Consider the following 15,244-nt stretch of genomic DNA (forward strand, 5'->3'; position numbering starts at 1 on the left):
GACGTTTATTTTACATAAATGGTTTCCTGGAGATAGAAACTTTTTTATTTCTTTGACAACTCTTTAAATATAAGTCTCATCTTGTGAAAGTAACCCTGTTCATTGTCAAAAACCGTTTTTTCCTTTAAGCAAAGTTTTTAAACATCCTTGAACTCTAAATCCCAGATTTGTAAATGTACTGCACCTGCTTCTTGTACACTCCCTGCCTCATAGTGATGAATGAAATTGTATTGTACGACACATTTTGTACCTAGTTTCCTACGTTGCCCGACTGAATTTTAATCCTGGTGATTTTTTACGTGTTTTTATAACAGTAACAAATAAACAGAGTGCTGAATGGGCTGGTCAACTGATTGCTAGCATCGTCTCAAAGAGATTGACATTAGGGGTCATTCAGGTAAAGGGTTACCCACAAAGGATGAGACTTTAATGAAGTCCTAAAACTTTTAAATTCTAACGGTCAAAAGGTTAACTTTCGTATTCTGTCTTTAATTTAGTCTTTTATTGCAGCTAGTGTACTCAGGGATTTTTATAAGAAGGCAAAAAGTTAAAACTTAGAGGGAATCATTAATCTAAAGTCTGAAGCCTCTTACTTTGTGGATACATTTTTAAATTGATTATGATTATTATAATATATTTAACAACTCATTTTAGCTTTTGTGTGCCACAAAATAAATTTAAAAAAACTGCATCAATTCTGTTCACTTTTAAACTTCTGCAGAACTGAATTAAACTTTATTATAAAGTTTCTTCTTACGTTTTTCTTAAAATAGTGTTTGAAGAAAACTTTAATGCATTTTTCCAAAAACCTGTTTGTTACTCCTACTTTTGCGAACTTTTAATAGTTCTTCCTTATCTATTTCGCATTAAAAGGACCTTTTTTATACAGTGATAACCAGAAAACAATGGAATAGGAAAATGACATTATAGCAATACTTATGTATATTTAATGTTGTTACAAAGCAAATAAATTTTACTTCGACACTTAATTAATCAGTAATTTAGTGAAATAGGTCTGTTTACACTTCACAATTCCTGTGTCTCAGGCTCAGTGGACTTTTAAAAGTAAAAACTTGATTCTTAAAGTCGTCTTCCTATTCCAGAGTTTAAATGCATCATCAGTTTTTTTCTGAACTATGATTTCATGAATAAATCATGAAATGAAAGGTACTGGTTAAAATATTCATGGCAGTTCTTTCTTGTAGTTTTCTGAACTATGATTTAATGAATAAATCATGAAATGAAAGGAACTGGTTAAAATATTCATGGCAGTTCTTTCTTGTAGTTTTATAAGACAAGTCAGCTACAGTGGTAGGCGATTATATCAATACAATGAAAACGACATTTGCATTTAAGTTTTAATTGTTAACAAGCTTTTTTCGAACTACAAGTTTACAAGTAATTAAAGAGAAGCTTTTTAAATTGACAACTTTTCTTGACTTCTATGTTTATGTGAATCCTTGCTGTAGCTTGATATAAATCAAAATTGAAATCGAAAGTCGTTTTCATTGTATTGATATAATCGCCTACCACTGTATTTTAACAAATTCTATAATATAATAGTATTTTTCTCTACCTCACTTGTGAGTATTCAAACCAACGATTAATATTTGAGATGTTGTAAAAACATTACGTTGACAATATCTTTCAGGGTCTAGGGTACAGATGGAGGAAAACAAGAGAACTTCCTCCAGTTCTCTTCAGTTTAGGTCGAATTCAACTTTAAATATATGTACATTGTACATTCATTTAGGAAAAGTAGTTTTTATAGTGTTGAGATTTTCTAGCTCAAGGGTTGTTCGAAGCTTTTACTTTTTTGTTAGAGTAAACGATAAATATTTGATACCAAAGTGTTGTATCTATATAGTTAATGTCCAATTTTAAATGTTGTGCATTTATGCTCTGCATTAGAAACCTACAAAAAGTGTGAAGTTTAAAATGGAAATAAAAAGTTGAAAGGGAATCTTTGCCAGCTTATATAGAATCCAATCTTCTCAAGTGAATTTATATACATTGAAATTAAATGAAAATAAACACGATGAGAACTAAGATCCCTTGTCCCAATAAAGGATTTGAAAAGGAAGAAAATTGAGTTTTTCTCCTAGTGGAGTCCCAGGAGATTACAGATACAAATACAGGATTCATCCAAGGGATGAGAGATAACATTCATCCAGATATGAGCTCCAAGGTACGAATATTACATCCACGGGTGAGGGATGATATTTTTTCAGAGGGCTGCAAAGTTTTTTATAAAGGGTTCTTCAGAGATATTTTAGTTTTGAACTTATGTGTTCTCAAAACACATGCGAACATTCAAATAAAACTTATCGTTCGATCTTCCTGATCTCATTTTCAAAAAATGTTTAGTCTATTTTCCCTAACGTCCACTCATTCTTTTCAACTCCTTTTCTCTTTCTCCTCCTAACCTTCCCTTTTCAATAATCCCAACTGTCCTATTCTCACCTTCTAGATCTTTACTTTATTTTAATTTACTCCCATCCTGAACCTTCTTCACTTTTTTCTCCCAAACCCTTCTACCATTTACTCCCAAACCCTCCCATTCAATGTTTCTGTATTTTCTCCAAACCTTCTCATCCTTATCTTTAAACCTCTTCACTCTTAGTTCTCTCAACCAAGCTTACCGCCCTTTTATTTCTTTTTTATTTCAACCGAACAATCCTATCCTTCCAGGGGCGGATACAGGGGGGTGGCGGGGGGCATTCGCCACCCCCTGAAAGATTCAGGGAGGGGCGTAGCCCCTCCCTGAGATTTCGAGGCAAAAAATGTTCCCAATTTTATTAATCGAATGTGTTTTTCAATTTCAAGCTTTTTTATAATTTAATGGAAATCTTGACTTTCTTTTCTTCAGTTTAATTTAAAAATCAACGACAACAAATAAATGTTATTGTTAACGATAAATTTAGAATTAGAAATTTGTAAGAAACTAAACTTAAGTTATAATATTGTTCATATCTAGTAATGCTCCTTAATCAATACTCATTTATCAAAATTGTAATATTGGTCCTAATTTTGATGCATTTAAGTATAACTAGTAATTTCTTTTTGTTTTTAAATTGCTAACGTTCCTATTATTGTTCCTGTTCCTAATACTGCGTCCGACCCAACTTAAATCCCTCCACTTATCCAATATTTTTGTTCCTAATTCCTGAACAATCTTTTTATTGTTCCTAAATCCCTGTCCTAATCCATTATTTTTGTTCCTAATTCCTGAACAATCTTTTTATTGTTCCTAAATCCCTGTCCGAATCCTCTAATTTTCTTCCAAATTCCTGAAAAATCTTTTAATTGTTCCTAAATTCCTGTCCTAATCATTTATTATTTTTCCTAATTCCTGAACAATCTTTTAATTGTTCCTAAATTCCTGTTCTGATCCGTTAATTTTGTTCCTTAAAGTTAAAAATCTAGTTTTTTTAGTCTTTAGTCATTAATTTTGACTCTTTTCAAAAAAAATTTTGCCTGCGGCACGATTTTTGGTTCCTAATTATTAATTTTTGGTTCCTAAAAAATCTTACCCCCCCCCCCCTCACTTTAATCCTGTATCCGGCCGCCCCTGTATCCTTCTCACCCAAACCATCACACTATTTTGTCCCTCACTTCCCATCCAAACCCTCCACCCTTCTCTCCCAAACCATCCAACCAATTCCATTATTCTCTCCTAAACCATCCAACCGGCTCTTTAATTCCAACCCGCTCACCTAAACCATCCCACCCTTCTTACCCGAACCCCCAAACCCTACTCACCTAAACCATCCCACCCTTCTCACCCAAACCAACATTCATTCTCACCTATAACATCCCACCCTTCAATTCCAACCCTTCCTAACCTTTCAAACCTATTCCTCCCTTCTCACCTAAACCTTTTTTCCCAAAACATCCAACCCTTCTCACTCAAACCATCACAGCCTTTTCACACAAACCACCCTACCCTTTTCACCTAAACCATCCATTCTTCCTTTTCGCCTAAAGCTTCCCATTCTTCTAACCTCAACTACCCATCCATCCATCCAATCCTTTAATTCTAGCTCATCCAATATTTCTGAGGCGACATAATACTTCACATATAAAAATATTTAAATAATTCACTAGGTCTCTGTTTACAGGATAAATACAAGAATGATTTCTACTACATTGCTCCACTTTATCATCTGGCATTCACAGGGTTAGACAAGGTCGTCTTTATAGATATATCAGATATGGAGTTCACAGTAGATATTAAAGGTAATGTTTACTTTATCATCTGGCATTCACAGGGTTAGACAAGGTCGTCTTTATAGATATATCAGATATGGAGTTCACAGTAGATATTAAAGGTAATGTTTACTTTATCATCTGGCATTCACAGGGTTAGACAAGGTCGTCTTTATAGATATATCAGATATGGAGTTCACAGTAGATATTAAAGGTAATGTTTACTTTATTCAACTACAGGGTGTCCCACGAAACATGACAATTGGAAGACGACTTGAAAGTCGTCTTTGGTATTTGAATTTATTTGTGACATTTAGTCTTCTATCTACTTTAACATGTATGATTCTTGAAACAATTATCACATAATTCTCCTAGCCCTGGCATTTCCAAAAAGTGGTCTGCGTTTTTTGTGCTTTCAATATTACCGGAGATATAAAGAGTTTGGTTCAGATTTCAATTTTGTTAATTAAAAGCAAAATTGTCGAAATCTGAACGAAATTCTTCATATCTCGGGCAATATTGAAAGCACAAAAAAGGCAGACCACATTTTGGAAATGGCAGGACAAGGGAAATTTTGTGATTATTATCTCTAGAAATTTACTTCTAAAATTAGGTTGACAAATAAACGCAGCAAATTATATCAAAAATCAAGACGACATTCAAGTCGTCCTGCATACTGTCATGTTTCGTGGGACACCCTGTATGTTAACTTTCTATCATTAATCTTTCTATCCATATATCTATCTTCCCAGTTAGTTAGGCAATATATCAATCAATAAATCAATGAATTTATAAACAATCAATCAATATATATTTTAATTTATTTATCTATCTCTCTATTTATATTTTAGAACTGTATGATGAGTTTACTAAGCTAGAATCAAGTCCTGCTATTCTAGGAATAGGCCTTGATCTATCCCCTCACTATTTTGGATATCTTAAGGTTGGCTTAATTCTGTTTTGATAAAAATATTAATTTGACATGTTTTTTATCAAACAATAATATGCTTCTTATTTAATACATTTATTTTAGAGTTACATCGAGTCCCATCCTGGAACAGATATAGGAAAACCAGGGAAAAATCAGGTAATAAAATAGCCCATGAATTAAAGAGATGGAAATCATTCGATTTAAAACTTGAAATTAACAGCTTCGATTCACGAACATAAACATAATTTTGTTTCAGGGTTTAAACACCGGCGTTGTACTGTACAGACTGGATAAAATGCGGGTGAATGAGCTGTACAACAGTTTTCTGAACAAACAAAAAATAGACTATCTTGTTAAAAAGTAAGTATTTTTTTCTCTAAAATTACATAAATAACTCAAAATTTTCATTTTTTTGTCTCCCCAGTTCCTTATGATTAAGTTTTTCATAAAATACCAAGTTGAATTATGCTTTAAATCTTAAATGCATCTGGGGAGTAATCTTGATATTAGATATTTGCTTTGAAGGTTCGGATATCCATTTGCATTGGCGGAACAGGACTTCTTTACTAACCTTGGTTTCATGTTTCCAGACCTATTCCATATACTTCCTTGCCAGTTCAATACTCAGACATCGTTACAGGTATACAGGTGTACAGGTGTACCACTCTTCAATACTTCACTAACCTTGGTTTCATGTTTCCAGACCTATTCCATATACTTCCTTGCCAGTTCAATACTCAGACATCATTACAGGTATACAGGTGTACAGGTGTACCACTCTTCAATACTTTACTAACCTTGGTTTCATGTTTCCAGACCTATTCCATATACTTTCTTGCCAGTTCAATACTCAGACATCATTACAGGTATACAGGTGTACAGATGTACCACTCTTCAATAAACCCCACAATTCCTTAGGTCAGAGAACTGAATATTACTGCAGTACGCACCGAAAGCTTAGTTTAGGGGGGTACAGGTATACAAATTTACATTGTACAGGTATACAAATGTACATTGTACAGGTATACAAATGTACATTGTACAGGTATACAAATGTATATTGTACAGGTATACAGATGTACATTGTACAGGTATACAGATGTACATTGTACAGGTATACAGATGTACATTGTACAGGTATACAGATAAACAGGTATACTACTATATCTGAGTATATATTTTGAAAATTTACTAATTTAAAGAATTAATGATTTTTTAACCGAATTAAATATTTATGTTTAGTATTTAAGTTCACCGTTTGAGAATATCTTTAAGAGCTATCACTACTGTGACAGGTATAAGATAAAATAATAATACAGCACGTACTTTGAAAGCACATGTACACAGAGTTGCATGCAAAAGAGAAATTACGGCCAAGATTTATTTTTTAAATACATAAAATCTGCAAGGGTTTAAATTGGACTTATGCTGTCTATGCATCAAAATAAAACAACAATGAATGACATTTCACGAACAAAATTTTTTAGAAACAATTTTATCCAAATTGTAATTTTGTTCTCTAACTTTTACCTTTTATAATATAATCCCGTGGAGACGGGGGGGGGGTGATTTTTCATAAAACATGTACCCCTGACTAAAGATATACAGGAAAGAGAATATAAAAATCTTCCATCTGAACGGATGTGGCCCTACGCCTGCACAGTGTGGGGGGAACAATAAGGAATAACAATTAATTAAGAATTAATAAAAATAAAAATAAATATATAAAAATAAATAAAACATTCTGCGCATCTGAATTCCGATTGGAAACCAGTATTTACAGCCCAATTATTGTGTTATGTACAGAGCAGTACAGTTTACGATAAGGATCATGATCTACATTTCTACCATATAGAAGTACAGGTATATCTGTTGCAGCATTTTCAACATTGTACACATTTAGCAAGTGTAACCTATTTCAGTCTGTTAAGTCAATATGTTGTTGTTTTCCAACAAAATATTATAAATCTAATATTTGTTGCATTGTTTAACCCTATCCCTGCTCTCCCTGCTGGGGTACTTGAAAACCAGGATACGCTGGGGGGGGGGGGGAGGGGTTCAATTTGAACCCTCCACCCTCCAAATCCCATGTTTGATGTCCAAATATGACAATTGATGAATTATTGGAAATTTTGATTCTTTTTGGCAAAATGCAGTTGTCTAGTAAAAATGTTTGCAACAAAAAAAATGTCCAAAAAATGATAAAATATACATTTTTGAAAAACCTTTGACCATGCCCTTTCAAATATGCAAAAGTTTAAATATTATTGTGTGTAATTAAGAAAAACTAAAAATGTGAAAATTTCTTATGACAGGTTGTATGCAAACTGCAAACATTTCGTTGCAAACCTTCCGTTTCCTTATTCCATAGGCTTTCCAAAAAACTAAAAATTATCAAAATCTGATGACTGAAAGTGGGTCAAAACAAAGATTTTGTTTATTACAGGAAAAAGTAGCCATTCAGGCAGTGTGCCTGAGGACCCAGGCAGATAGTATGAAAGCCCGGTTTTAGACCTAACAGAGGGCTGTGGGTATTTAGGAAAAGTCAGAAAATTTTAAAAGCCTCAGACCAATTCTTTTTGAGTAATGTAAAAAAAACTACAGAGGGGTCAGTTTGACCCCCCCCCCCCCAGCAGGAATAGGGTTTAGAGTTGGCATTTTTAACAAGCACCGTAAGTTTACAAATTAGTAAAATCTCCAATAAAAAGGGAATTTTCTCCTGGTGATCTAAAAAAAGTTACAAACTCAAGCAAATGTATTTGTTCCAAATTCCATGATTTACTGAATTGCATACTAGGTATGTATAAAAACTTGAAATGAGTCAGTAACTTTAAATAGAGAAAAGTAATCATTGTATTTGATTATATTAAGTTTTAAAGTACACTATAGACCATAGGAAAACGTGTCAAACTGTTAAGAGTTGTTTAAAAGTAAGCTTTGGGGTTAAGATATTTGGAAGCTAATGAATAAAATAAAGTAAGTTTAGTCCAATGCATGATAAAGGTTTGTATTCAAGGTGTTCTGGGAAATTATGGAAGGATTATACAGAGATGAGATGAAAGAAACTCAAGAAACATGATGTTGTTTCAGCCATATTTATTAAGTTAAATAAAAATAATTCATTGCTCTCGTTTATTTTCATTTCTCATACATAGTCGTCTGAATTAGTAAAACAGAAAGAAAAGACTAATTTTCTGTCTATTTTGATTTCACTAGACATAGAACAGGGAATAAACACCTTGATGTGAACTTTTCTCTTAGTAAGGGTCGTTGTGAAATATAAACACGAAACTCCATTTATTAATTTTCAGAGGTTATATTTCCACACAAAAAAAAACCCCACCCTTGCCGTTAATTTTCTAAGATACCAAAATATTTATTACCTCAGATTTCATGTAGTTATTAAGTTTCCTTTAAGTTTTTAACTCAACAGTGAGTTGTTCAATATTCTTTGTAATATAATGTTTGTAATTTTGGCTTGTCCGGTTGTTTATAATTTATCATAACGTTAAAACAGAAAACCAATTGGTCCCACATTTTTTTTTGTGTTTACCCCCAGCCCAGTACGGTATATAGTCTGCCATAATTTAAATTTCGCTTTGTTTAACTTTAGAAACCCACCAATGAGAAATTCTGCACGAAGAAGAAATGCTTGCAGATTCAGGGTTACCCACTATGGATGAGACTGTAACGACGACCTAAAACCAATGATTGACAAAAAACAAGCTTTCAGTTCCAGAAAATCATGAACATAAGAAAACAGAGCGTAAAAATTCCATACAATCGGGATGGGTCGAGATATTGATTTATGAAAAAAAAGGGCGCTCAGCGCCCTGGGGGCAAGTTAATTTCTAATATTGCAACACCCCTGGACTTATCTAAACTGAATGTTCCAAGTATTGAAAGTTTACCTATAGTTAAATATTATTCTAACGACTGTTTACTAACTGATGGTTTGGTCGCCAAGATATCGGTTAAACTATTGAAGATGATGAGTTGGATTTAACATTATCTCAAAATAAATTCATTATTCGGGGTTCTTAATTTTTGAAACTATTTCTCGAAGTCTTTAATTCCATGTTAACATTTGAGAGGTACAGGATGAGTACGAATATAGATATTAATATCTAAATTGTTTATGTTTTGGTTAACAACAATTTTCATTTTATGCCGCTAATCTATAAACTTGAATGTTATTGTTAAATCCAGCTCTTTACAAACGAATGTCATTTATTTAGAACCCGACCCGAGTGCATAAAAATGATGTACCTTTACAGTTAGTGGGAAATTTGTCAGAGTGCTCAAAAAAAAGAACTAGTTAATTGGCAATATTTCAAACAATTTTCAAAATTTCAGAAAAAAAGTTTTTTAGAGATCCGATTTTAGATACCCATATCGACGCGTTTCAAAAATTTAAAAAGTCAACCTCCTTTAGTGAAATATAATTTTAAAAAGTCGACCTCCTTTAGTGAAATATAATTTTAAAAAGTCGACCTTCTTTAGTGAAATATAATTTTAAAAAGTCGACCTCCTTTAGTGAAATATAATTTTAAAAAAGCTTGTGCTGAATCATTTGAAAAAAAAAGTCTGCTACGAGTTGGCTAATATTTGAATTTTTTTTCATTTTGTCCCAGGGTTATTTACAATAATAAACAGACCTTTATTCTTTTTAACATTTTCTTAGCGTGCAAATATATTTACCTTTTTTCAAATTAACACTCAAACGTCATTTAACATTCATGGTTACTGGAACACCCATTATGTTGAATTAGGACATTTTAATTAGATGATTTATCGATAATGAGTTTTGCTCTAAGAAAAAGTGTCTGGGACGAACCCTTATATATACTTTTCTTGTCTGTCTGTTATTTTCTTTGTTTGTATTTGATAAACGTCAAAACGGCTGAACAGATAGGGCCCCAATTTTGTGTGGGACCTCGCATGAATCAAGGGAAGGTTTCTGAATAATCAAAATTTTAAATTCCATTGTCATTTAATTTCTAAAATCAAAGAATTTTCTTTTATAAAATCCGCGAACTTTTTTCTGTTTTTGTTTTACAATGTATACAAAGTGATAATGTTTACAAATGAAATAAAAAATGAGCGCGAAGCGCCCTGTCGCCTATTTTAAAAAATTACAGTTGGGTCGCTGAACTACCTACTGCCGGTTCAATTTTTAATCACTGATTCAAAGTCAAACGATTCAGGAAGGATTTAAATTTGTGATTCAAATTTAAACCGGTGCGGCGGTAAGCAGTTCCGCGACCCCTCAAATTCATTAAAGTTTATTTAACTCCCTAGGAACATTTTTTGATTAAGCATGTACAAAATTATAAAATTCAATTGCTGTTCTTAAATTTTAGCGCGAACATGATTATCTTAGGTTAATCGTTTTCATAACGTTTATTAAATAAAATGCGGTACAATTATATTTACAGAGGGAGATTACAAAACTGGAAAAAAACAGGAACAAGATTAATACATTGAACGGTGATTGATGGGAGGGATTTGTTAACGACCTCGGCTGAATCCACGACCTCCACCACGCCCTCTTCCGCCACCACCAACGCCGCCCTGAACACAAAAACTGTTAATGACCAGCATTCTAGCTTCCTGTCGATAAAAAATCGCGAGTGAAAAAACGTTATTCTCAAAACACACATTTATAATGTTAACAAATAATAAAATACCTTCCTAACCTAACAATTGAATGGTAAATCAGGTTTTTTCATAACACAACAAAACTGTAGAAACTGACTTTTAGTACGAGAAATTGGAATAACTATTTTTTTAAAGACGATCTGACTCCATCAAATGGATTTAATTTTCGATTAATAATTAACAGTAAACCTTTTAAATCAAATCATTAAATCCAAAATTTCAGGCTCTTGTGACCTTTGGTTGCCGAGTTATGGCATATTGAAGTTCCGGCATCGAGGCAATTTGTTTTGGGCTGACCTCGCATCCTTCAAATGGCAACAACTTTTTTGTTTATTAAGATGCCAATTTTAACACCATTGTTTGCTAGTTACTTGAAGATCCAGTTTAATTAGAAGATTTTTCAATTTCAGCAATTGAATATGCTCACATATATTTTAACTTTTAGGCCTCGATTGTTTTATGAGGCCAACCTCCAATTTACGCTGATTTTCTGTTAGAGATTCCCTAAATGTTTAAAATGAGCTTTAAAACCGTAATTTAAAATCATTTTCCCAAATATTCTACCATAGTCGTATGGTTTTAAAGCTCTAGCTCCATTACCAAGTAAATGCCAGAAAAACATTTGCATTATCATTTAATACATCAAATGGAATCTCTGAAAAAAATTGCATAAATTGGAGGAAGGCCTTCTAAAAAATCGTGGTTAAAAAGTTAAAAAAATTTGTGAGCATGTTTGAATTGTTCAATAAGTTAAATAAAAAAATCTTTTAATAAGTTTTATCTCAAAGTAGCCAGTAAAAAAATGGCTTATAAATTAGCTTAATATCTTAATTAACAAAAAATTATTTCCAATTAAAGCATGCGAGGTCGAGCCGAAAATTGTCTTGAGGCCGGATATTTAGGAGTCCATAACTAAGTAACCACAGGTCGCAGGAGCCTGAAATTTTGGAGTTAAGGTTTTCTCCTCATATGCTAGGTGGATGCAAAATTTGAAGAAAATCCATGACATTGACTTCCAGTTCCATGATTTCCAAAAACTGGCTGAGTTCACAGAGAATGACCCGACCATTAACTTTAACTTTAATTTGTTAGGTAAACCAGTCCTTAACAGTCTCCCACCTTCGTTACTTAGTAAAAATCAGTTCCAACCGCAATTAAGAATTTGCAAGAGCAATCAATGATATATTTATTATCTAACCTGATATGGACCTCCTCGACCTCCACGTCCTCCACCACCAGCACTACCTCCTCCGCCTCCCATGCTTCCACTAAATCCACCTCCTCCGCTTCCCCCGCCTCCACCACCTCCGTTTCTCATAGGTCCTCCGCCTCCTCCATATCCTCCGCCCCAGCCTCCCTGCTCGCCTCCTCCGCCCCAACTACTTTGATTTCCGCCGCTAAATCCGCCGAATCCACCTTAAGAAATATACATTAAGATAAGATAAAGTTTATTGCTAAAATAAATGTATCTGTGTACAGATAGAGTTTACAATCACAAAATTGATGATTATATTAACAGTACAAGTATAAAGCAATTAGGTGGAATACATAGTTGTACGTAATCTAATAAAATTCATATATTGAATAATTGTACTTTTCGTGAACTTTGCTTGTATGTATTAAATATTCGTTAAATCAATAGAAATGTGTTATTACCTCCATTTCCCATGCCTCCCATACCTCCCATGCCTCCCATACCGCCTCCTCCCATGCCTCCCATACCACCTCCCATTCCTCCCATGCCACCACCTCCCATAGCGTTCATACCTCCCATACCACCCATGCCTCCCATTCCACCCATACCACCTCCACCCATGCCACTCATGCCTCCGAATCCACCCATGCCTCCACTATTTCCTCCTATACATAAATTTTGCAAATGAAATTAAATTCGTATAAAATAAATAACGTAAAATGAGTGGAATTTATTTGTTACCTCCAAATGATCCAAATCCACCTCCTTGGCCTCCGAAGCCTCCTCCCTGCTTGCCTCCAAATCCACCCTGCTGCCGTCCTCCAAATCCTCCTTGCCTGCCATCGAAACCTCTATCCCTGCCTCCTGAGTTGTCCCCCCATCCTCCTCCTCCCCCTCCCTGCTCCTTCATCTTCCTGCTCTCTTCTTTAGGGAGAGCTTTCTTGACATCGATCTTGTACCCCTTGATCATATGTGGAGCCTGAAACAAAATATAACACTAGTAATATGGAAATATTAAAAGAATCGTAATCTTAAAATGAATGCATCATTTACCAACTAATCAACCTTAAATCATCTATCATAAACCATTTAACTGTTCATTAAATCAATCCTAAACATAACTAATCAATAATTAGCATATGTAACGAATATATCATAAACTAACTAATCAAGCAACCTGTCAAATTCAATTAAATCAAACCATTAATCAAAGCACCAATCCATCCATCACTAAATCACTCAATCAATTAATAAATTAATCAAATTATCAGTCAGAATATCTGTATGTAGACCTACCGTAAGTACAAGTTTATCCACGGGATCATAATCATCAAATTCAACAAATCCAAATCCTTTCTTACGTCCTGAACAATAAGATTGTTACAAAAGAGTTATTTCCAGAGACGACTGCAGATGTACACTGTACACTGTACAGTTAAAACTTTGCAGTACACAGAAGGGATATTGGATCCTGAGAGAACAATTTTCGTTAAATATTTACCATCGTTGTCTCATTTATTTCAGATATTTTAGTGTGTAAATTTGTTCTTTCTAGGCCTCATACTTTTTTGGTACAACCACTTCCTTAAGTTTAAGTTTAAATCTAGAAATCTTAAACAGATATTTTTTGCCAAGATGGGTTAGATCCAGATCATCGGTCAATGCTGTGGACTCGGTTCATGCTGTGAATGCACCTTCTTCACGACAGAACCGCCGACCTCAACGTTCACAACGACCGTCTAGCCCTGTTACCCGCCGTTCCCAGACTCCTGCAGCTCCTTCCCGCCGTTCAACTTCACCATCTTCTTGTTGGTACCTCGCCAAGTTCGGTACGAAGGCCCTCAGCTGTCAGAGCCCCTGTTCATGGTCGGGAAACTAGAACACCGGCAGGAGGATGCCCTCTCCCTGCCTGCCGGTTCAACAGGTTCTGCTCTCATTTACCTACATGATTTACTCTCTAATCGCCGGTTTTTAGTCGACACTGGTGCCTCGATATCAGTTTTTCCAGCCCCAGCCTCGTCCACATCCTCTGGTGTTCAGTTACTCACTGCAAACGGTTCAACTTTAACCTGTTCAGGTTCCAGGATTATTCCTCTACGTTTTGGAACATGGAATTGTTCATGGACTTTTCAATTGGCTCCAGTTTCTGTTCCCATCCTTGGAGCAGATTTTCTCCAGCATCATGACCTCAGTGTGAACGTGAGAAGCAAGAAAGTGTTTTCAACCAGTGCATCTAGAAGTTTGTCCATTGATCTGTCCTCTTCACCGCCACCTTCTACATCATCTATGCAAGCCGCTTTTCTCTCCACTCCTCAGTGCGTGTCTGACCTTCTGCAGGAGTTTCCTGATGTCCTGCAGTCTGATGGTTTTACTGCTGCTCCTCCACGCCATCAAGTTCGTCATCATATCCTCACCAAGCCTGGACCACCAGTTTAAGCCAAAGCCCGCCGTTTAGATCCTGCCAAACTCGCTGTAGCTAAAGCAGAGTTTTCCGCCATGGAGAAAGCCGGTATTATCCGCCGTTCCACTTCTCCTTGGGCCTCTTCACTACATATGGTAAAGAAGAAGGATGGAGGATGGAGACCCTGCGGTGATTACCGCCGTCTTAACACCGCCACTGTTCCAGACCGTTATCCGCAACCCAATATCGCCGATTTCACCTCCCGAGTCAGTGGTTCATCTGTTTTTTCTAAACTGGATCTTCAGATGGGATATTATCAGGTACCAGTCGAGCCGGAGGACGTCCAGAAGACCGCCATCACCACCCCCTTCGGGATGTTCGAGTTCTTGGTAATGCCTTTTGGCTTACGGAACGCTGGGAACACATTCCAGCGCTTAATGGATCAGATCTTAGGAGACCTTCCTTACAGTTTCGTGTACGTGGATGATATCCTCGTCTTTAGGATAAGATCTGACCTCTCACGTCCAGCATCTCCGGGACGTGTTTCTCCTCTGTCGTGAATATGGTCTCACTATTGGCCTGCCTAAGTGCCAGTTTGCTGTGGAGGATATTGAGTTCCTTGGTCATCACCTCACCGCCTCTGGTTGCTCTCCCTTGGTGAAGCACTCCGCCGCTATCTCCGCCTTTCCACAGCCAACAGACAAGCCCAGCCTCCAGAGGTTTCTCGGAATGGTTAATTTTTACAGGAAGTTTCTCCATTCCGCAGCTCAAATCCTTGCTCCTCTCACAGACGCTCTTAAGGGTCCTGGAAAAACCATCACCTGGACTCCACTCATGGACTCCGCCT

General features: G+C 35.5%; 2 protein-coding genes across 9 annotated transcripts in view; one reads left to right on the forward strand and one right to left on the reverse strand.

The window, feature by feature from the left end:
* The first annotated feature begins 48 nt into the window (after positions 1-48).
* LOC111699268 (xyloside xylosyltransferase 1) lies at positions 49-8,275 on the forward strand. 8 transcript variants are annotated; one of them, XM_023469889.1, is made up of 12 exons: positions 52-397; positions 1,652-1,709; positions 2,106-2,188; positions 4,122-4,239; positions 5,061-5,152; positions 5,243-5,296; positions 5,397-5,500; positions 5,666-5,780; positions 6,383-6,435; positions 6,749-6,821; positions 6,947-7,003; positions 8,157-8,275. In XM_023469889.1, exons 3-12 carry the CDS (start codon positions 2,153-2,155, stop codon positions 8,217-8,219), a joined length of 765 nt encoding a protein of 254 aa, XP_023325657.1. In that variant the 5' UTR covers positions 52-397; positions 1,652-1,709; positions 2,106-2,152; the 3' UTR covers positions 8,220-8,275. The 8 variants fall into 8 exon arrangements, with proteins under 8 accessions (XP_023325660.1, XP_023325659.1, XP_023325661.1 ...); XM_023469892.1 differs by lacking the exons at positions 6,749-6,821; positions 8,157-8,275 and adding an exon at positions 5,957-6,006 and having other exon boundaries at positions 49-397; positions 5,666-5,893; XM_023469891.1 differs by lacking the exons at positions 6,947-7,003; positions 8,157-8,275 and adding an exon at positions 5,957-6,006 and having other exon boundaries at positions 50-397; positions 5,666-5,893.
* Positions 8,276-10,524: 2,249 nt separating this feature from the next.
* LOC111699253 (heterogeneous nuclear ribonucleoprotein A1, A2/B1 homolog) overlaps positions 10,525-15,244 on the reverse strand; it is a 28,588-nt gene continuing 23,868 nt past the window's right edge. Inside the window, exons 9-13 of the mRNA XM_023469865.1 lie at positions 13,293-13,360; positions 12,738-12,975; positions 12,458-12,661; positions 12,000-12,217; positions 10,525-10,714 (exon numbers count right to left, since the gene is read on the reverse strand). Coding sequence (XP_023325633.1) covers positions 10,652-10,714; positions 12,000-12,217; positions 12,458-12,661; positions 12,738-12,975; positions 13,293-13,360 — 791 coding nt within the window. The 3' untranslated portion in view covers positions 10,525-10,651. The remainder of the gene's footprint in view (positions 10,715-11,999; positions 12,218-12,457; positions 12,662-12,737; positions 12,976-13,292; positions 13,361-15,244) is intronic.

This window comes from Eurytemora carolleeae, unplaced genomic scaffold (assembly GCF_000591075.1).
Source record: "Eurytemora carolleeae unplaced genomic scaffold, Eaff_2.0 scaffold269, whole genome shotgun sequence".
Lineage (NCBI taxonomy): Eukaryota > Metazoa > Arthropoda > Copepoda > Calanoida > Temoridae > Eurytemora > Eurytemora carolleeae.

What these genes read in the sequence shown, in the direction of transcription:
- LOC111699268 (XM_023469889.1), top strand. Translation starts at nt 2,153, where the DNA reads ATGAGAGATAACATTCATCCAGATATGAGCTCCAAG. An exon ending in GAAAACCAGGGAAAAATCAG is followed by an intron (nt 5,297 to 5,396) that starts GTAATAAAATAG and finishes ATTTTGTTTCAG; the next exon opens with GGTTTAAACACCGGCGTTGT. An exon ending in AGTGTGGGGGGAACAATAAG is followed by an intron (nt 6,822 to 6,946) that starts GAATAACAATTA and finishes TGTTATGTACAG; the next exon opens with AGCAGTACAGTTTACGATAA.